Genomic DNA, 21,563 nt, shown 5'->3' with positions numbered 1-21,563 from the left:
TATGCCAAACAATGGATCAAAAAAAAAAATGTTGTAAGAAAAGTGTTTGATCTAGGTGTAATTATACTCATTTGAAGAATCAAGCAAAATCCCACTAAACTGAATGCATAATTTCTTGATGTTGACCAAAGCGGGATCTTTCTGTAATTGTATAAAGTTGCTTAAATGACTTGCAGCCACTACCCCCAGGTCCCATTCTCAATTGTCCAACCTGTTAAGAATTCTTCATCCTGCTTACCTTAGTTTTGTGAGGCATGCATTGTGCACATAAAAGAACATTAGAATATTTCAAGATGTGTTTGAGGTAGAAATGTCTGTTTTCAAATCTAATTTTAAGACGGTAGTGACCATTATAAAAATAAATAAATAATTTTTGGCAGTTCAGCACTAACCAGAATGTGGCATTCCTCTTGCTGTGATGCAGCAGAAGAATGCAAAGAGTGTGTCATTAGGAAAGCCAGTCCATTAACAACAAACTGTTTTCAGTCATTTAAAAGTCATGCCTGTGTTTGTGCTAGAGCGTGGGCTTTGTAAATCACTTTGCTAAATGTAATTATTTTATAAATATTTGTAAAATGCTTCTATTGAAGATGTACCTTTCAACCAAAGTCAGATTAGTGAAAAATGTCAGTCACTTTAATATAACTGTTAAAATGAAAACATCCAACATTGATTTACTTTCTCAGTTTAACGTGGTTCATAAACTGGTCAGCTAGTTAAAAAAATTGCAGCTAATAGAACATTTGTAGGTTGGTTTCAATATTACAGGTACAAAGTCATCTTACAGCATTGCTGTAATCCTGCAGTAATCTTTTTATGGCTTGTAGATCACAAATCACTGTACTTTGTCACATAACTTAAACCTTAGTAGCCCTAAGTAGCTGCTATTTTATCACTGGAGATATTACAGAAAGACTCTGTATTGAAAGCTACCTGAATTCAACAGTTTTCAATAATTAAGGGTTAAGTTCATTAAAGTTGTTAGTGAATACGCATAATACTAATTGCTGAACAGTAAGGTCTAGAATCTTTAAGAAAATCAGGAATAGAAACCAAGTCTCCTCAGTGACACTACCACAAAACTGAGCAGTCAAAAATACATTTTCTGAAGTACCTTAGTGCAGTTGTGCCTTCATTCAACAACTGTTAGTGACAAAAGGGGGAGTTGATTACAAGATTTTTATAGTTATCTTGCTGTCAAATCTGAGTCATTACAAGGTTCTGGTAGTTAATGCTATAAAGGTAGGTCAGTTTTTGCATTCCATTAGGCTTGTAGAACAAAATGGTGGACACATATAAGTTGTCCCACAGTAAATCACAAGTTAGAACACTTGCCTCGACAGTGAAGATAAACCTTTGAGCGTGTCAATTAAATAGCGTACTGGGTACCTAAGTAGTTTCAGGAAAAAAATCCATTCTCAAATAAGTAAACTTCCCATTTCACAAACTGGAAGCTTAAAGTAGTAATATTTGTCTCACAGGGTTCGTGACCAGTTTCCAGGAACTGAAATGGAGAAATACGCACTTTTTACGTACGAATCTCTGAAGAAAACCAAGTGCAGAGAGTTTGTGCCATCGCGGGATGAAATAGAAGCTCTGATCGGCAGGCAGGAAATGACATCCACAGTTTATTGCCATGGTGGAGGCTCCTGTAAGATTACAATCAACTCTCACACTACAGCTGGAGAGGTGAGGAGTGGTGCCAGAATGGCTTTGGCACAAAATCAGCCTGTCCCTTTACGTGCTAGTTCCAGCCAGTAGTAGCATCAAACTTCGGAAGCGCTGGGCGGGGAAGGCTTATAAAGCTCCAACCCCCCAGCGTGTTCTGAATAAATCCCTGCTGTAAAAACTGTCTTTATTCCGCTATAAAAACTATAGTTCCCTCCTTCATGAAAAATTACAGGAAAGACTAAGCAATTCAGTAGAGGCTTTACTGGAATAATTTCAGTAGATGTCGGTGTGTATGAGAGCCATGTTGCTTCCTAAAGCTGGAAGACTCTTGTTGAGTTGGTGAAATACAGGGGTTATATCTGGCCAGGTGATGGCACACACATATTCTAAAAAAATTAGCATGACTTACCTGAAAACTAAAGTGGAATATGACAACAATTACTACTGCTGATGAGAACGTTAGCAACATTTTTAGCCTAATGTAAAAGTCTTACTCTGTGGTGCTGCTTTTCCATGTTACGTTTTTTTCATGCGCTGATTTTCATTAGGTGGTTGAAAAGTTAATTCGTGGCTTGGCCATGGAGGATAGCCGGAACATGTTTGCGTTGTTTGAATACAATGGAACTACTGATAAAGCGATTGAAAGCAGAACCATTGTGGCTGATGTCTTGGCAAAGTTTGAAAAGTGAGTGTGCCTCTCCTTTTCTCTCACCACTCTAATAAGTAGCAATTAAATAAATTTCCAATGTTGATAATGCTGAATTTTCTGTCTCTTGCTTGTTTGTGATGACACAATTACACACGTGACCATTTCTGGAACAAAATCATCTTAATTGTTTTTCTTAAAGGAATAAATAAACCACCTATTCAGTTGTGTTTGGTTTTCCTCTGTCTTGACGCAAGTAATGTTTCTCATCACTATTTCCACATTTTCTTTTCCACTACTACAAATTTTTCCACCATTACTAGCATTGTGGCTGCCCCAGTACTGGGCGAACTGAATTCCAGGCGGCCATTGCCATTCTGACTACCCATTGCCTAACTCCACATGGAAGTCACCACAGTACAGCTCACAACACTTTTCTTACTGGTAAAATTGAAACCACCTGTAGCAATGTAGTAAGAAAATGCAATACAAGCCTAAGTACCTGTTTGTCATCCTTATGTTACATGCATGGCAATCAGCCTCCGTTCTCCACATAATAACAGGGGGAATTCCTTTTTGAATGTCTAACGTGTTGTGCAGTTACATTTTATAAGAGGACTGAATAATGTTGCTTTTATCAGCACCTGACTAAGCCACAAATAAAATTTCATTAAGGGAATTTGGGTTAGAAACAGTTGACTGAGAACTGAGTCAACATCTATAAGTCCTTGATTTTGCTGTAGGCTCTAAATATACATATACACACAGACACACACTCCCCCCCGCCCCATCTCTCCAGATGACATCAGTCAGGTATACTGCTGAACATCATTAGCTCCTGTCAGGAGCAGGTGTAACAAAGCAAAATCCAGATGATGCCTTGCTTAGATTCTTCAGGTGTCAATTTAGGAAGGAGTTTGATTTCACTGATTGGATCTCTCTTCCCCTCTTCACACACCTGTGTAGGCTTGCTGCCACTGCTGAAGCTGGGGAGATGCACTGGAAGTTCTACTTCAAGCTCTACTGTTTCCTGGACACAGAAAACGTCCCAAAAGATAGCGTGGAATTTGCCTTTATGTTTGAGCAGGTAAAGGACAAAGGTTCTGTTTTGAGGCACAGGAAGAGGAGGAAAAAAGCAAGAGATCTAGGCAGCACAGAGAGAGTTTTGATTATGCTTCTGTTTAACTTAATGCACTACTTCTCAAGCACCAAGTGCAAAGAAAGCAGTTCAGTGGTCAAAGTCAGTTTATCTTGACATAGGTGAAGCACGTACAATTTACCTTGTGTTATGACTTTTCTTACTTCTGCATTACTTGTGAGTTGCTTTAGGTATAGTCATAAAAAATTGGGTAACTGGGTCTAAGCTGGGTAAAAAGAGGATAATACTTGCTTTTAATTTTGCTCTTATGAAACCATTTTCTTAAGAAAATGCAAGAAAATATGTAATTGGCCAGCAAATTAATTACTAGAGACCCATGTTGGCGACTATACAGAACTAATAGAAGAACAGCTTTTTCTGTTTTCAAAAACTGATTGGTATTCCATTGGCACCATAGTAAAACAAACCAGTTCAGTCTCAGCAGTAACTGAAGGACAGCTATGATGAGAAGAAATCTACTTAATGAATGTGCTGAGCTCAGGATGAGGCCATTATTGCAAATCATAAAAAGTGAAATTGATTTATAAGGAAAATTAAATGTGTCAGAAGTTGCATTTCTATTACATGAAGTCCTGTAGTTGCTCAGAAACTCTCACTGATGGCATTTATTATTGTTGATTGACCTTCTCCTTTTCTACTATTTTGCAAATGGCTAAAAATTCTTCAACAGGACAGGTTCTTTCAAGTGGGCACTAGAGACAGATAAAGTTTTCTGTGTAAGGCTATTTGCAATGCCAAGACACTGACGTTCTGTTGGTGATCAAGCCCTGACACATTTCAGTTTTCATATGTATGAAACCTTTTCCCCTTCCACAGGATCAGAAACAGCTTTACTGTAATAGAGTATTTCTTCCTTGTTCACAGTTTAGGTTTTAAGGCACCATATTACATCATGAGGCTACCAAAAGTCTCCTTCCAGAGCCTACTATTGTAGCTGAAGGGTGTGGGCAATAGATTGCCTTGGTTGGGCTTAGAATTGTTGCCATTTTGACTGTCTGTCTGGCTTTACATATAGAGGAGTCAGCCAGTTAATGCCTCTGCTTTGGGATGAAGTTTAAACAGTAAGAAGAAAATCCATGAGAGCTCTGCATCAGGTATTTTACATTACCTTTTTGGTTTAAGAGGCAGATTTAGATAATTTTCCATATGAAGAACTAAAACAAGCACATTTGCTGAAGCAGATTGTTTTCATGCAGCATTCTGGTCTTTTTTCTAATTGTCTGCTTTTGATGTCAGTCATTGACTTTTTTCAGACCATGAAGAAAGTTCCTTTTTGTCATCAGTTCTGTAACCTCCATTATTTTAAAGTCTGAATACTTTGATTCATAAGGTGCTGAAGAAAATCTTTTTGTTCTTTCTCATTAAAATACTGTACTTCCATTTCCACAAGACATTTCCTTCTGCATGGGTACAATCTCCGGTAAACCACCTTGCATGTGTAAAGGCAGTTTTGTCTCCATCCTAAGCGTACACTTAAATGAACTAGCTCTTACTCAGATGTCAATTCTCTCTGGGTATTTACTAAACTGCTTGCAACTCCTGCATCTCCAGACATTTTTACAGGTAAACAACTCCAGACAGTTTTTTACCTGTACTAGTGTCATATGAGAAAAAATCCTAGCTGCTGCAGATTTCCAAAGGTTTGAATGGGTGTGCAGAGAGCTGGGGTTTGAAAGAACTGCCTTGGTTCAGAATCTCATCCCTGATGCTACAGACCACTACAGTGTATAAATGTTTTACTAACTTTATCTGGGACCCATTGAAGATTTACTGTTTTCCTTCAGTGAGGTTTATTACAAAGCTGTTCTAGGGCTTTGCTTGTTTGGTGGGAAACATCAGTTTTCACAGCCAGATTATGGATAGCAGTAAGCAAAACTAGATACCCATTTCTTCCTACTGACCTTGAACATAGATAGCTTCCTTCCAATCAAGTGCTTAGATCCTGATTTTCTCCCCTTTACATTTTATTTTCCATTTTAGAAATTGAGTTACTCTCATATATGTGAGTTCACAAAGTACTGTACCAGTAACAGTAATTCCTGTTTAGCAAGTTCCTCAGTTGTCTTGCAGTTCTTCTGTTAAACCCGGTCTTACCCAGTTTAATGAATTTGCCAAGAGATTTACCGCATTTGATTTATTTAATGGATTGTTTGCTTGGCAGTAAATCTACTTCATGTTTCCCTCTTAGTCCTTTCAAAGACTGATTTGTACATTAAAGCTACCTTTTTCCCCTTGATAGGCTCATGAAGCAGTGATTAGAGGACATTATCCTGCTCCTGAAGAAACCCTCCAGGTCCTTGCAGCTTTGCGACTTCAGTACCTTCAGGGAGATTACACTCTGCATACCACCATACCAGAAATGGAGGAAGTCTATCCCTTGCAAAAGCTGAAGTCTCGGATTACACAGTCTACCAAAACATTTACTGCAGCAGAGAAGGCTGAGAAGAAACGAGCCAGCTTTCTTGAAGGAACATTGCGGAGGAGTTTCCGCAGTGGCTCTGTCAGCAAACAGAAGGTTGAGGAGGATCAGATGTTAGACATGTGGGTCAAAGAGGAAATCTCAGCTTCCAGGACTAGTATTATTGACAAATGGAAGAAACTCCAGAGGATGAACCAGGAGCAGGCTATGGCAAAGTATATGGCTTTGATTAAGGAATGGCCTGGCTATGGCTCAACCCTCTTTGATGTAGAGGTAAGATCTCCTGAACACTCAAACCACGGTTTATACTGTATAGATGATGATTTCATTACAGAGTAGTGAAACCATAAATATGGTATCACAATGCTCAGACAGCTAATGTAATAAAATCTCAGATATTAGAAGCATATTCCTGTTAGCAAGCACTGTAGCTATTTAAATCCACTAGTTAACCATAAAATACAGAGGGACAGAATGCTAGCCTGATGGGCTGCAAACAAGTTTGAGACATGTAAAAGGCTGTGTTCAAAGAGGGACAAGCAATATGCACTTTTTAAAAAATGGTTACAGACAAGAACCTCAACAGTGAGTGTTGTGTGGCTCCTTCTGTTCCCTTTGCTGTTAATTTACATTTTTTCCTCTAGTGTAAAGAAGGGGGATTCCCACAAGAGTTGTGGCTTGGAGTCAGCGCTGATGCAGTTTCTGTCTACAAGCGTGGGGAAGGAAGGCTTCTGGAGGTGTTTCAGTATGAACATATCTTGTCATTTGGTGCACCACTTGCCAACACCTACAAGATCGTGGTGGATGAGAGAGAACTGCTTTTTGAAACTAGTGAGGTAAGAGCAAGAAGGAATTTTGTTATTGTGGTCTTCCTGTTCTGATAGCCAGGCTACTTACTAAGTTCAGAAATTGCTGCCAGTGTTACAGATACATTCAAGACCCCTGTAAAGCTGAAGGGAAGACAGAGCGAGACGGATGGAAGTGCTCAGTGGTTTTATTCATTTAACCACAAAAGGGTTTTGTGGACAGCTTGACAGTTTTATATTGTTAGCATATGCAGAAATCATTTCACACACTGTTACCTTACTAAGAACGTTGCTCTTTATACTCTTTCGGCAGGTGGTTGACATTGCAAAGCTGATGAAAGCTTACATCAGTATGATCGTGAAAAAACGCTACAGCACCTCTCGATCAGTGAGTAGTCATGGAAGTCAGGGCAGCTCCAGGTGAAAACAAAACCAGTTCTACTGTGCTCTAAATAGAACATATCGCTGCTTGGCCTCAAAACAATCTGATGATACTGATCACCTCTGTTGACAAGCTAACCAAGAACCAGAGTTTCCACGGAAAATATCTTCAAACATTGTTTTAGAAAGACCGCAGGGTGGGGAAGGGAAAATCAGCTGAAATAGTCACATACTAGAACTGCTGGCTCGTTCAAAACTCTCCAAAGCATTATTATCGTCAGTTGATGTAACAAATGCCTTAAGACTTGATCCACTGCAATACAAGCAGTAATAAGTGCCTTACAATATTAAACCCAACTTGTATTGACCTAAAATTGCTGATAAAAGTCAAGAGGTTTTTTTTTGTCCTTTTGGAACACTGCAAACAAAGTTATATTCATCCATTCTGCACTAATCTGCTGGCCTGTATACATGTGGGAAGGGGGAGGGAAGAAGAGCAAGGTATATTTTTTTTCGGAGAGCTGCTGGCAGCCTTCCTGATGGACGCCAACATTTTGTTTCCTCTTGCTTCCGTGGGTGTGCACATTGTGCCTGCATATTTGAGCTGTCAGTAAAATTTGACTGATTTTATTCTGTATTTCACAAGTCTTTTGAAGCAAAGGGAATAAGTACGTGCAATGGTGTAAACAGTCTTTCTGTACATTTTAATAGTTCAGAGTTATAGTTGTTACAGTTGTATGGTTACTTTATAAGCAATTTTATTAACAAGTAAATTCCAAAATTTTCATACATTGATTTTACTATTGCAAATATGTATTACCATATAAGTAGCAGAAGTCTGCGTTCTGTATCTGCTGTATTATAAAGAGAGATGTAGCTGAGAATATTTATAGAATACCCTAATATGGAAATACAATTATCAGTTCAATACTCCATAATGTCAGCTTACGTTTTTAATACTAACTTTTTCTTTTAAACACATCACCCTCTTATAATTCTGGCTGGACTTTCCAACCCAGACTGACTGCCAAAGGTCAGAGCCCTTCAGAGTTGACTAGAGAACACAAAGTTGTACAGTGCAACTGCTTTAATACAGAGTTCTCTATTTTACCTGGTTGCCTGATGAAGTTTCTTGACAGTACCCTGTAAATAAATTGGGTAGTATCAGCTAATAATAAGCTGATTTTGGACTTTTATTTTTGTACAGAAATACTGTAATATAAGGCAGAACTTGATCAAAGGTATCTTTTTGTCCACAGCAAAAAAAGAAACCTGAAAAACCTTACTGTTACTAAACACCTCAGCCTTTAAGGAATCATGCCTACTTACTGGAAAAAAAAAAAAAAGTCCAGCAATAAAGAAACTATCTGTATGTGATGTGCTCTGTTTCCACTTCATACCGAGTTGGACTTGCAGCAAAGCCCTAATTGCATCTGTCTTCTCAGGAGCCAAGCCAGGAACACAGTGTAGGCTATATCTACGCTTTTGCTTGGAAGGGTGCACGTGCTTTGTGTTGCTGTGGGGTAGGTTTCCCTCTGTGGTCACAACTACCTCTTTGACCATGTGATGTGTGTCAGTTATACCAACAGATAACAGGAAAGGACCACTGAGCAATTCCACTCCACAGGGAATGTGCAAGTAAAGCTTTTGCTATTTGTGTAGCCCTGATCTAAGATGGCTTGTTTTCACTAGCCAGCCACAGCAAAGTAGCACAGCATGCGCTGCCCTCGTAAGTGTACATAGCCTTTATAGACTACAAGGCTTGCTACAAGAAGTCCTCCACACTCCTCCAACTGACTGCTACTTGTAGTCACTGCTTCTGTGACACTTCTCCTTGGTCCCTAAAGACTTGCTAAATTACACTAATTTCACGTCCCTACCCTACCAGCAAAGGTGAACTTACTTAAGGAAGACAAGAAAAAAAGAGAACTGTAACTCCAGTATGTATAGCTACATACACATAGCGTATCTGAGACTGTAACATTTCTGATTTTTTCCATATGCAAGTTGTTTAGGAAGAACTTAGCTGCTCTTAGCAAGGCATCCTTGCCGTAACACAATTTGTGCAGCAAGAAGGTTCAGTTTTGTCTATGTGCCATTTGTAAACATGCTCAGAGAAGTCCGTGACACATCATTATCATTAATTGGTCAAAAAAACAGGAGTATACAAGGTGACAATCTAGTTCAGGGTTACAGTCTTGAGAAGCTGACACCAGTTCTCCAGTCCCAGTTCATTTACCTCCTGACTGACTTCTGGATGTTACCAAACACAAGGAGGGATGTTTGTTCTTTAGTCAATACACAGAAGTGCCTGTCCCTACATCTAAGAGCTGCTCTCCATTCATGCTGATTCTGCCAACCTGCCATGCAGCTCGTTCTTGCTTTAATTGCTGCTGTTGAGGCAAATAAAAGCTTTCATAATTGTTGATAAGAATGCACAGTTTATCAAAATAAATACTGCATAATAGATATACCTGGGTTTGGAAGTGAGAACAGTGTTCCTTAATTTATGAAGTATTTAAAAATTGCTTGAGGAGATGATCTATTATTGCAAATTATTTTGCTTCAGTAAAAGTTTATTCCAAGACAACATGAAATTTCTTGCTAGAGCCAGAAATTCTCTCCTGCTTGTGATCTTTTCTGTTTGTTACAGTAGCAGTTCAGTGTGTCTGAAAAGAGGAGAGGAACTCTCGTAACAAATCAGAATACATTCTTTTATTCTTGTTTTGAAATAAAGGTTTATGTTTTGAAGACAACAAACATTGTAGAATCTTACCACTACTTAAAAAAGAAAGTACATCTGTACTTCTGGACAAGCCATTGCATTGCAACTGCTACACTCCGTAGGTTGAGTGCATCAGAAATCACAAAGAACTGAGCATTAGAAGTTGAAGGGTTCTAGGAGAAACACCATACCCTGTCCAGTCCCTCTAGAGCGAAGAGGAATTTTCCTCTATGTGTTGTGGTCTTCAGGACTTGAAACTCTCGTATGTTTCCTGAGGGAATGCAGAACAGTCGTTCCTGCCCAGTTGCCCATCTCCCGTCACCTGGCGGTTGTGGAGCCGCCTGCTGCCCGTCCTTGCCCTTGGGACTGTCCCCGATCGCTGCGCTGCCACTCGCTCCGCTCCGGGAGATCTGCCACTCCCAGGCAGTCACAGTGACCCTGACAAAAACCCTCTGGGGGAGCACAGTGGCTTCCTGCACCCTCTGACTGCACCTGCGGTCAAATACAGCCACAGGGAGAAGAGCCCCGGGACCCCACTGGCCGGACATGCTGCAAGGCTGGGCAGAAACTGTGCAGCCCAGCCTAGGAATGGAGCAGCAGCCACAATGGAAATGCAGTTGTATAGCATCTTCTTGGCACGCCCTAATGCTGGCCATGCCTCAATTCCACCGGTGTCCTCGGGCTTCAGTCTGGCACCTTCCCTGTGCCTCATAATACACATACATCTATTTGTCAGGATGCCAGAATTCTTTAATAAACTTAATTACACAAGTTATGCAGAGGAGATGGCTTCACCCAAAAGTGTTGCATCAGAAACCTAGGTTTCAGGCCCCACATTTCTGAGGCATACAGCTGTAACGGGTACACACAGGTCTGCACCAGTACAAACACCTAACACAGGCATGCTACAGCATTGTAACTCCTGCTGGCGTAAGCCCATTTTACAGCAACTTCGGCAGAACAGCAGCAGCTTCTTCAATGCTGACAAACTATTTCTCACAGCACATGCACTCCAGATGATTTACAGCTCTGTGAAGCAAATCCAGAACAAAACATGACAGCGCTGTCTTGAATATAACTAATTTTGCATGGTGCCCAGCCCTAGAAACCCACTGCATTTCACTCCATCAGAACACAACTACCAACTGTGCTGTGGCACAACTGTACTTTCTCTCACACACACAGAGCTGCAAGGTGGGTGAGATTGTGGGGACACGCATTTGCAATTGGTTCATGGGACTTTCCATCTACCCCTGTTTCTTTCAAACTACTAAGTTATTAATGCCAGTTAAACTCACGTCACAAGCAAACATCTAATAAAGTTTAATATTGAAGGAATCCACTTGGAACTATCTCCCACAACACATCACAACAGACACCGGGCCTTTGGTGCAACCCATCAAAAACTACACGTGCTACAACAGTCACGGGAAGCAAGCAGAAGAGGGCAGCAGCGATCCAAAGAATTGAACTTTCTAAATAATAAACAGAGCGCAGTTCCAGCTGTAGTGTCATTTTACCTGGTCTTTATCAAAAGGCAACAGCCTGGGGCAGGAGAAGGAAGGTGAGTCCTCTCGTCATTCATGCTGTCCACCGGGCCTGTGATCAGGTCACGCAACAGCTACTCCGGCTGCTCCTCAGATGTGCCAGCACCCTCAGCCACCTCTAGCGCTGGGCAACCAGAAAGTGAAAAAATACATCAAGCATCAGAGGGGCTGGGGAAGGGGGACGCCAGCACAGCAAAGAGTCAAACCTCCAAGGCTGAAGTTGCAAGTTTCTAACTGAACAGTCACTCCTTTTTATTGATACATGGGGAGGCAGTGCTGCTTGTCCACATTAACCTGTTCAGAAGGCTGGTCCTGAACGTCTCTGCAGACATTTTTTCCAAAATTTCTTGTCTAAAGGTGATTCATGACTGGATTATTTGTTGCTGTCCCAGCACAATCCTTTGATTGTAATAATTTTTCCTCGATGTATATATTTTTACCCACTCCTCCCTCCCAACATATAAGTATTAGCTGCATCATCTTCCAGCCTTCGTTGTGCAAGATTATTCAAGCTACAATTTTTTAAAATAAACCTTTCTCAAAAGCAAGTTTTCCATTCTCTCTAATCAGCGTCATAGCATCTTTCAGCATCTATTAAAGTTGAAGTTCTTTAAAAGCAAAGGAGATGGGACTGGCACAGTGTTTTAAACACCTTACTGTTGCTTTATAACAACAGTCTATACTCTTAATCAACTAAAAGTACTTTACCTGCGTCTCATAATCTCATTAGTCCTGTTCCTAGTGACATCCCTTTAATTCTACATAGGAGTTCTAGACCGACAAAGATGAAAGGAGAGGATAAAGGACCAAATTTAATCAACTGACAAGATTTCAACTAATTCTTGAAATTAGTTCCCAAGCATATGATTTTTCATTCTATGTTGTTACATGTAATTTCTGTTACTCCTATCCATAAGAGCTCCAGTCAATCCTTTATGATTATCCTACATAGTTTTGCCTCATATACATCAAAACACCATTCTTACAATCATGTAGCTAATGAAGACATTTAAAAGGATCTCCAACCCATCCCTGGTAACACAATTATTAACTTAAGTGTTTTATATTAGTAAGGTCCCTTAAAAAAAGAAATAACAAATCCCCTTTCTACCACCTTCCTACCCATCATAATTTTGTAAGAATTCCTATATTCTTTATCTTAAAACAGCAATTTTCAAACTTTTTAGATTACTTCCTTTTTCTCCCGTAAGAGTTTATTTTGCCTTTGCTGCTAGTTACCCACACACATCTCCTTGGCAGGCCTGAATCACACTCCTGATATTTACCAACTGACCAACAAGAATATCATAAATATCCTCTCATTTGCCTGGGTCAGAATTTTAAAAAGGTAGATGCCAAAAGTTATTTTATTTTAAAATCTCACCTTCAAGACCTGTTTTCTCAATTATAAGGAAGGATCTTGTGCATACCCTGGGAAATTCCATATGAAGGGGACTCTATCTTTTTTGCATTCTGAAGGACATTTCCCTAGCTTTTTTCTCACGTGCTGCTTTCTGAGAGAGTATTTCCCCACCCATGCTGACTGACTGCCGCAGTCAGTCCTCTACGTACAGTGCCACAATCCAGTTTTCTCTCGCTAGGCATTACCTTAGCCCCTTCCCACCAGCAGCTTATCAGTTCACTAAACCCAACATACACCCAACTGCCCTCTCCACAGATTGCCACCTTTTATTCTGAAGTGAAGCTACCTGTTCGCTACCATCCCTCGCCAGAGCACTCTGATACATCCACTCCCTGGCAGCAGCTGCGGGTGCAGCTCTGGCTACTTGCACAGCAAACAGACTCTCTCCGTTCTCAGCTTCTCCCAGTTTTGTGTGTCCCAGGCTTCTTCCCACTTGGAGAATCTTAACGCACAAACATCAACTTTTGATAGATCACTCACATGGCCTGTGTCTAAAAAGTAAGTTCATAAAGTCAATGTAATTATCAAATGCATCTAATTACTTTCCTCTCCACAATATTAAAGGCATCGTATAGTTTCACCACAATACTAATGTTTTTGCTTAGACCACTCTCCCTACAAATAAAGCCAAAAGACTAATGTACAAATTTGTTGATTCCCAGTGATTTTGATTCTTCCGTGCTAATGACAACTCCCGTATCGGCTTACCTGTTTCATAAATTCTGAAGAATTGCTAGATTCAAAAAGGGTGCTGGCCTGCTTGGCCTGCTCTCAGGCAGAGTTGACCAAAGGGTGGTGCTGAACCTATAGAGTCATTATTGACTCTCTACCACGTATATTCAAACAGGTAATGTTATCTAAAAGATTACAGTAATTAGGTCCAAAATCAGATTCATGGAAATCAAGTATTCTTATTGATCTTCCACAAGGCATGATTAAACAGACAAGAACAGCAACATAGTTTGCTGTTGAATACCTATAAATTGCTGTATAAATGTTTTATGAGATTGCTGTACAATACGATTTCTGGGCTAAACCCACTTGTTTTCAGTGGTGTCTTAATCAGCTTTGACCATAGCTGTCGAGCCTGTCAACATACATTTTCTTCTGCAAATTTCTTTGTCTCAGGTGCTAAACAGTTACATCAGAGATATTATCCTTTCTAATTTAAAGCTGATCTCTATTACCCATCTAATGTCACACTAACAACTCAAAAAGTAGAAATTTATATTGTTATACTATCTCAAGCCTATAAAACCTAGATTCAGAAAAGAAAAACACTGTGTTTGAGAATGGAACATTTACTGCTGTTCTCACACACTTTAACCATACAAAAAGGAGTATCTGGTGCAGGGGTATCACAGCATCCTGATCATGACCTGTATTACAGAAAAACTAAATTAGAACAATAAGCATGATTCTTCCACACATTACTTCGTTGTTGGGTTCTACTCTTAAAGTTCTGAGTTCACAGGCATTAAGAAGAAGCATAACCTAGCAGAGAAGGAAAAAAAACCCCAAATAGTAACATTTCTGGATAAGAAGCAGCATCGACGGTCATATAACTTTGTCACTCTTTCATTACTTTTTTTCATCTTGTACCACCTGGTAGTTTTAGCTTACAAGGCCAATAGGTCCCATGAATTCCAGCTGCCCAACAGATAAACATTTCAGTGTAATGTAAGAGCACTTTGAAAAGTCCGAACTGGGAAACTTTAATTTTGCTTAGCATGCTGTGCTCATTAATGTATTTCTCCTCTAAGTATACACCTTTGCAGATCCAGTGTTAAAAGCACCAAGTTTTAATTTTTTCCTACCAATATTGTCTACCACAATATGGCATAATTATGTATATGCTAAGCAGTCTCATAACCTCAGGCAACTAAGTATTTCATTTTAAGGTCACTTACAAGCTTTTGCAAGCACAGACCTTTCTTAAGATTTGTTTCATAAATCAACCACTGTTTTGATTTGTAAATTACAAGTTCTCATGTTTTTTTTCATTATTTATATTGGGAAAGTACCTGGGAAATCTGTTTGAGATTGCACCCTGCTTAGGCTTGGCACTGCACAAACACATGTGAGATCATCCCCACCTGTAAGAACTTCAGTCAAATAGAGAAGACAAAGAGTAGGTCAGGAAGATACCAAGGGGTGAAGCAATCTTTCCTCTCTCATACAGCAGGAGCACTGAAGGAGAATGCAGGTCACTCTCAGCCAATGCTCCATTTATTTTCCACATTAGTGTAACTTTAAAAAGCCAGCCAATGCAGTGCAAGCACTCTAAAGAGCATCATCTGCTGATGACAAGGTGTTAGGTTCTGGGATTTTTTAATTAAGTTCTCCCACAAATTGTCCTTCCTTTTTAGATAAAGAAAAGAAAACACAAATTTATGAACATGAAAAGTAAAAATAAGGAGACAGTAAGAAAAAACAACACACAATCCTCATACAGTACCGAACAAGTACCTTAGTGACTAAAGTGTTTGGGTTTTTTAATATAATTTGGGACAAGATGTACTGAGCTGGATTTATCACACAAAACTTAAAAATATGTTCCTTTTGCTACCCTATGTTTACTTGAAGAGGAAAAAAAGCACAAAGGAAGGCTGATGGCTGAGAGACACAGTGGAGGGCAGCCTCTAAAACAAAGCGTTTCTGGAAGGCACCTGACATTTCCTCAGCTAAAATGGCAATTACACCTCTGAATTTCCTTGCATTTCCTTTAACTACAGTTAGATAGTTATTTAGCTGCAACAACCATCACGGCTGTACCAAAGCCCAAAACCTGGAATGTTAAATTGAACGCAGTGTTTTTGAACTATGTGTCAGGGGTCTGTTAGTGCCTGCCATTTTAAATGACACACAAATTTGTATGTAAAATACTTCAAAAGATGTGTCACAGTCCTAATTGCATTTTACATAGCATAGGACAACACTTAACATGTTCCTACTCCATAGTTTATGATATATTACTGTGAAATAAAAGAATGATCAGTTTGGGATGTAGTTTCAACAATGCTCTACAATAGAGACTTTCTGGCTGCTCAAAGGGTGTGCACCAAAGGAGAAACTGTTTGCCAATTATTAACTGGAAAGTTATACTACACTTAAAAACTAACTATAAAAGATATCAGAGTTTGGTGAAGAGACCTGTGAGAAAGTCCACAAAACCATGCATGAAACTTCAGGCAGAAATAGGATTAACAAAAGGTACATGGTATGTATGTCACATATGACACCAACCTTTAAAGAGCTTGAGGGATCTAGGAAACTAAAGGCTTTTAATGTGAATTAGTAAATGTTGTAATAAAGAATACAATCAGCAGACACCTAGAGCAATATGATCTACTGGAGAGAGGCAGCACACGTTCTGTAAAATAAAGCTCTGCCCTAGAAATTTGCTGAAGGTCTTTTGTCAGGCTCAGTGGCCTGTGAACAAGGGCAATCTTGTTTACCTGGATTTCCAAAAGGTTTTTGGCAAAATTTAGCACCTAAGGCTTTTAAGGAAGCTACATAGCCACATAAGAAGGGAAGTCCTGATGTGGAAAAATAATTGGCTAGAAGATAAGGAACAGACAATAAGGGCAAACAGTCCATTCTCAACAAAGGAAGGAGACGACCACTGAGGTTCTGCAGGGGCTCTGTGTCAATAGTGAACTGGAAAAATTACGAACAGCAAGCTCAAAGTTTAGTGATGACATCAAGTTATTTAGTAAAGTTAGGACTTTAGTTAGGACTAAAGGACTGCATGACTTTAGGAAACTGAAGAGTTGTCCAATAAAATAGTAGAATAAATTCCCAGTAGATAAAGTGGGGGGTGGGGGAGTGAGGGTGGAACCCAAGCCCAGATTCAACTGTACTGATCTGAACTGATCGTTACCACTAAGGGACAGAATTGTGAAGTGTTGTGGTTTAAGCTGGCAGGTAGCTAAAACAGCCACACAGCTGTTCGTTCACACTCTCCCCGACCAGCAGGACAGAATCAGGAAAAAAAGGTAGAGCTCGTGGGTTGAGATAAAGACAGTTTAATAGGATAGGGGGAAAAAAAGAATAATAATACTGAGAATGATAAAAGGATGTACAAAACAAGTGATGCACAGCACAATTACATGCCACCCGCTGACCGATGCTCAGTTAGTTTCCGAGCCGTGATGCCTCCCCATCCAACTTCCCCAGTTTATATACTGCACATGATGTCATATGTCGTGGGTATGGAATCATCATGTCAGGGTATGGAATATCCCTTTGGCCAGTTTGGATCAGCTGTCCCATCTGTGTCCCCTCCCAGCTTCCTGTGCAGCCCCAGCCTTCCCGCTGGCAGGCCAGCATGAGAAGCTGGACAGTCCTCGACTGCTTAGCAACAACTAAAAACATAGCACATTACCAACACTATTTTCATCCCAAATCCAAAATACAGCCTCACACTAGCTTCTATGAAGAAAATTAACTCTATCCCAGCTGAAGCCACGACATGAAGTTTTAATAGTTCCAGGAAAACATCAACTCAGTTTTTTGCACCAGCTGGGGGCGGGGAAGGAAATCAGGCATTAGAAATGATTACAAAAGGCATAAAGCAAACTACAGAGCATTGATATGAAACTATTTAAGTCCATGACCTGCTCCCACTTTGAATGCAGCAATGAAGTGACTAGAACTGCACAAGAAGGTTATCTTAGAAATAGAAAAGGTTCAGAGAAGGGGAACAAGGATGACCAAAGTCACAGAATAGCTACCATATGAAGAATGACTAAGACGCAACTCTTCAGCCTCAAAGCAGAGACAAGTTAGGAAGTGCCGTGGGGATGACTGGATACAGAGCCCATAATCATGCGCTAACTATGGGCATTGGTGGGACGAGGGCAGTGATTCTTCCCCTCCTTCTACCATGTGTGAGATCACACATGGAATACTTTGTCCAGTTTTGGGCAACCCTGTACAAGACACACGCTGACACACAGACGGAGTCCAGAGGGCCCCTGGAAGGTCAGTGGCATACAGCACGTGATATACAAGAAGAGGCTGAGCGCGCTGAGTTCGCTCACTCTGGAGGACGGAAGGTTAATGGGGATCTACTTCCCAAGTACCTAATGTGTGATTATAGAGCAGATGGGGCCAGAGACCTCCCCTACAAGGTGCAGACCAAACAAATTAGAAGAAATGGGCAAAACTTGCAGAATAAGAAATTTTATTAGGTAATAAAAAAATATTGTTCACAATGAATGTGAAGTATAAAGAAAGAAGATCAGAATCTACATTTTAATCTGAATAACAAAAAGAGATCTCTAGAGGCAAACAAGAACCTTGATACTCCATTTGGGTTAGATTGCATGCTTAATATACTTTAACTCTTTAATAAGTGTTCCTTTTTTAATTACAGACACTCATCTTGCTTTTTTTCCATCAACCTAATTCAACTTTTCATTGGTTTTAAAATCGTTAATGTAATTGTACATGACAAACAGTTGGAATCACCTGGTCATCATGTTCAGCACTTTAGACTGGAAGCAACTTCTTGACCTGGCTACCAGACCAGAATTACTCCTCAGTTACACATAAAAGCTTTCACCAGATGTGAGATTTGACAATATACTGAAACCTTTTAAAATGAAGAGCCATTACCCAGGCAATTAAAAAGAGATAGTCATAAGAGTTTTTAACATATCTGATTGGCTGAGTGTGGGATTTTATAGTAGCCCTAAGACTTCACAATCTTTTTTGATACAGTTACCGGTAAAAGATTAGCCGGTTTGGTTAAGAAGAAAAATTGCTCTGTCTACAATTTATCCCACAAAAAGATCATTTTCAGTACATCACTTTCAAAGGCAGCTCCTAATTGCCCAGCATCCAGAACAATTCACTGTGCTGCACAAGAGCATATTCAGGAGCCAATCTCAAAATTTTTAAAAAATGTGGTCATTTTGTCTATAATTATCGAGTCATGCATTTTCCACTGAATACATTTGCAATCACTGTTAACCATTTTGAGCAGGAAACCTGAATTCATCAATGTTAGTCTATGCTGACATCAGAATTTTCAAACATATTTCAAAAGCATTAGAATGCTTTGATAATTGTAAGGCCTTTGATACAACCATTTAGATAGCCTTCTCCTCAGTTTTCATCCATCATTTACAATGTAGTCCCTGACACCAGAACTGCAGTCCCTGCAATTCTGTGCATTACAGCTCACACATGCAACTGTGCACTGGGTGCTAGTCCTAGTTTTCCCCAGCTCAAACTCAGAGACTGCACACGAACCTTTTAAACCCTGGCAGGCAAAACATCAAAACACAGAAAGATCAAAGCCAGACAACATATTTACTACTATTTTTTTCTGAAAAAAATAAACTTTAAATATAAACATTTAAACTTTCAATGGCTGGGAATGAATGATCCATCTCTTCTCTCACACTGATATTTATACCACAGTACTTTCAGTAAGATCATTTGTATAAACCCAGCTCAATTACTATCAACAGCCAAAAAGAAGAGCTGGCGTCCATCAATACTGGAAGCATTTTTTCCACTAGCTAAATTACAAAACCTCTTCTGGAAGAACTTCTCACTAATTTCTGTTCATATCCTTCATGGTATAGGTTGGGAAAGCAGAAGCCAGTAATCTAGAATGGATGCAAGTTTAATTAAAAACTGAAAGAATTCCTGCATCTATAGTCTACACTGCCCACTGAAACACCACTTCATCCTCCCCTACCAGATTCTATCCCCACTCTTCTAAGGACAGGGGGGATTCTTGAACTCCTGTGGCTGTGACTGAAGGGAGTACAGTAGAGAGTATAAATGGGGGGGGAGGGAGGGGGAATGACATATAATCCTACTCAAATTTAAAAAAAAAAAATAGTGGAATATTGGTAAGGGAGGATCGCCTGACACCTGCCATGGTTTTAAGGTTTATGGCCTTAGGGCCAGAGGGTTATACTGCCATTATCCACGTTCCACAAGCTCAGTCCAAATAAATGCCTACTGTTTGTTAAACCCAAATGTAAATGTTTTAACCCCAGTGTGCTTTCTGGGGCTAACTATCCCATGCTCACTTTAAAAGTGCATAAGGAACACTTGACTTCTTTGTAGGCTTATTAGTAACGGTTTGGAGTTAGCTAGACTTAGATGCTGGATAGGACAGCCCACATTACTGAAATAACTGAATGCTAGCAAAGGAAAGCGGGCTACCACTGGCTAAGCTGGGGATGGTTTTGGCAAGTTATGGACAGTGTTCACTAGAGCAGCAGCTTGGCACAGATAACACAGCACCCTACAATGGCCTGAAAAAATAAAAGGATAAATACAGGAGAAACTCCCCTATTTGTGCTCCTCTCCCTACCTCTTTTTCCTTGTGAGAAGACCCTATTTTTACTACCAGGGACTGCTAAGATCCCCTCTGCTCCCACTCCCGAAAACGGAATCCTCACCTGCAGGCAACCACAGCATACACCCTAGAGAGGGGGCACAGCTCAAGCGACACCAGAAGGAGTGCTCAGTAACGGTAAGCGGCTGCCGGCACACATAAGAAACAGCTGCCTGTTTTCCAGCAAGTTTTGACCAAGTCTGTTTAGGGTAAATTTGTATCCATCAGCATAAAAATGAAGCAAAACAACTAAGTGTTTCTCCAGCCTTGCTGCAACCACTTCCCAAAGCCTTTCCTTTGCATCCATGTTTCAGGTTACTAGGGGAGCCCGTCTCTTTCTCTTTGCTCTCTCAGAACTTCACAGGCAACACCTAATTAATCACTTTTTAGCTGGGCTAATTATTCAGGCAGGTCTGCCTGGTCCCAGGTTGTCAGAGGTGCGAGCACAGTAGTACAACAAATTAACATAAAACTAAAATGGCCCTTACAAAAATTTTAATTGCTTATGTAGAATAATGTTCTGCATGTTTCCTCTCAGGTCCAATTCACATACTACATAGAGTACGTGGAATCAGAGTAGTAACGTAACTCCTTCCCAAGGTCATCTGGCCAAAATACACAGCAGATTTGCAACCCACAGTTAACTTAATTAATTTTGTAATCTTATTTTGTGGTCTTTTACCTCAGAGAAAAAAAGGCATGTTGACCTTGAAGTGAGTATGACTCCTTTTCCCATAAAACAATCAAGGTAACAGGGGGGACCCAATTAAGCTAGAAACAGATGTTAAGTCCCAATCCAAAATTCTTCTTCTATTTTTGTTACTTTGCTCTTACAATAAAAATTATTTCATTTTATGCAGTTTACACTGTGAGACATGTTCTTTGATTCTAATTTTGGATGTTCCTGTTTAGCAGCAGATGCTCAAGTGATGTTTCTCACCAGGCATGCTCTCCAGAGTTCAGCTCCCCAGTAATCACATTAGCTATGATGCTCGTCATCACCTTAAAGGTTGTGTCAAGCTTCCATCTTGAGCCTGAGGCTGGCCAGATACTTAGTAGTGCAGGTGACAGGACAACATGGTGTAGATTTTCAAGGAAGTTTCTTGGATACTCAAGATTAAGATGGAAGCCACCAAACTCCTGTGGTCTCCATCATGGTCTCAGGAGAAGCTCCCAGCATTGTGACAACGACTTACTTCCCCTTCTTTTTTTTTTTTTTTTTTTGGTGGATTTTGGAGAGTGTTGGCTGGCTGTGGGACATACACGAGGAGGAGGCGAAGGAGTTACATCTTCTGGTAGATTCCAGCCCGCGCCATTTCCAAAATCAGTAAGGGATCCGGTTCCTCAGCTCTCCCCAGCAGGGAGCCTAGGTCACACTTCTACCTGGTCACTTCTGCAACCTGGGCGATCGCCTACGAGC

At 40.2% G+C, this 21,563-nt stretch overlaps 1 protein-coding gene across 1 annotated transcript in view; it reads left to right on the top strand.

Annotated features, from left to right (window-relative positions):
• The window catches only part of LOC104624106 (unconventional myosin-X-like), a gene marked incomplete at its 5' end in the record, with an annotated part of 32,918 nt that extends 25,615 nt beyond the window's left edge, over positions 1 to 7,303 (top strand). The window contains 6 exon segments of the mRNA XM_010291387.1: positions 1,482 to 1,689; positions 2,220 to 2,356; positions 3,284 to 3,404; positions 5,716 to 6,168; positions 6,540 to 6,731; positions 7,015 to 7,303. Coding sequence (XP_010289689.1) covers positions 1,482 to 1,689; positions 2,220 to 2,356; positions 3,284 to 3,404; positions 5,716 to 6,168; positions 6,540 to 6,731; positions 7,015 to 7,125 — 1,222 coding nt within the window.
• Between the last annotated feature and the right edge of the window lie 14,260 nt (positions 7,304 to 21,563).

Source organism: Phaethon lepturus, unplaced genomic scaffold (assembly GCF_000687285.1).
Source record: "Phaethon lepturus isolate BGI_N335 unplaced genomic scaffold, ASM68728v1 scaffold6740, whole genome shotgun sequence".
Classification (NCBI taxonomy): domain Eukaryota; kingdom Metazoa; phylum Chordata; class Aves; order Phaethontiformes; family Phaethontidae; genus Phaethon; species Phaethon lepturus.
This window is presented reverse-complemented; position numbering and strand designations above follow the sequence as displayed.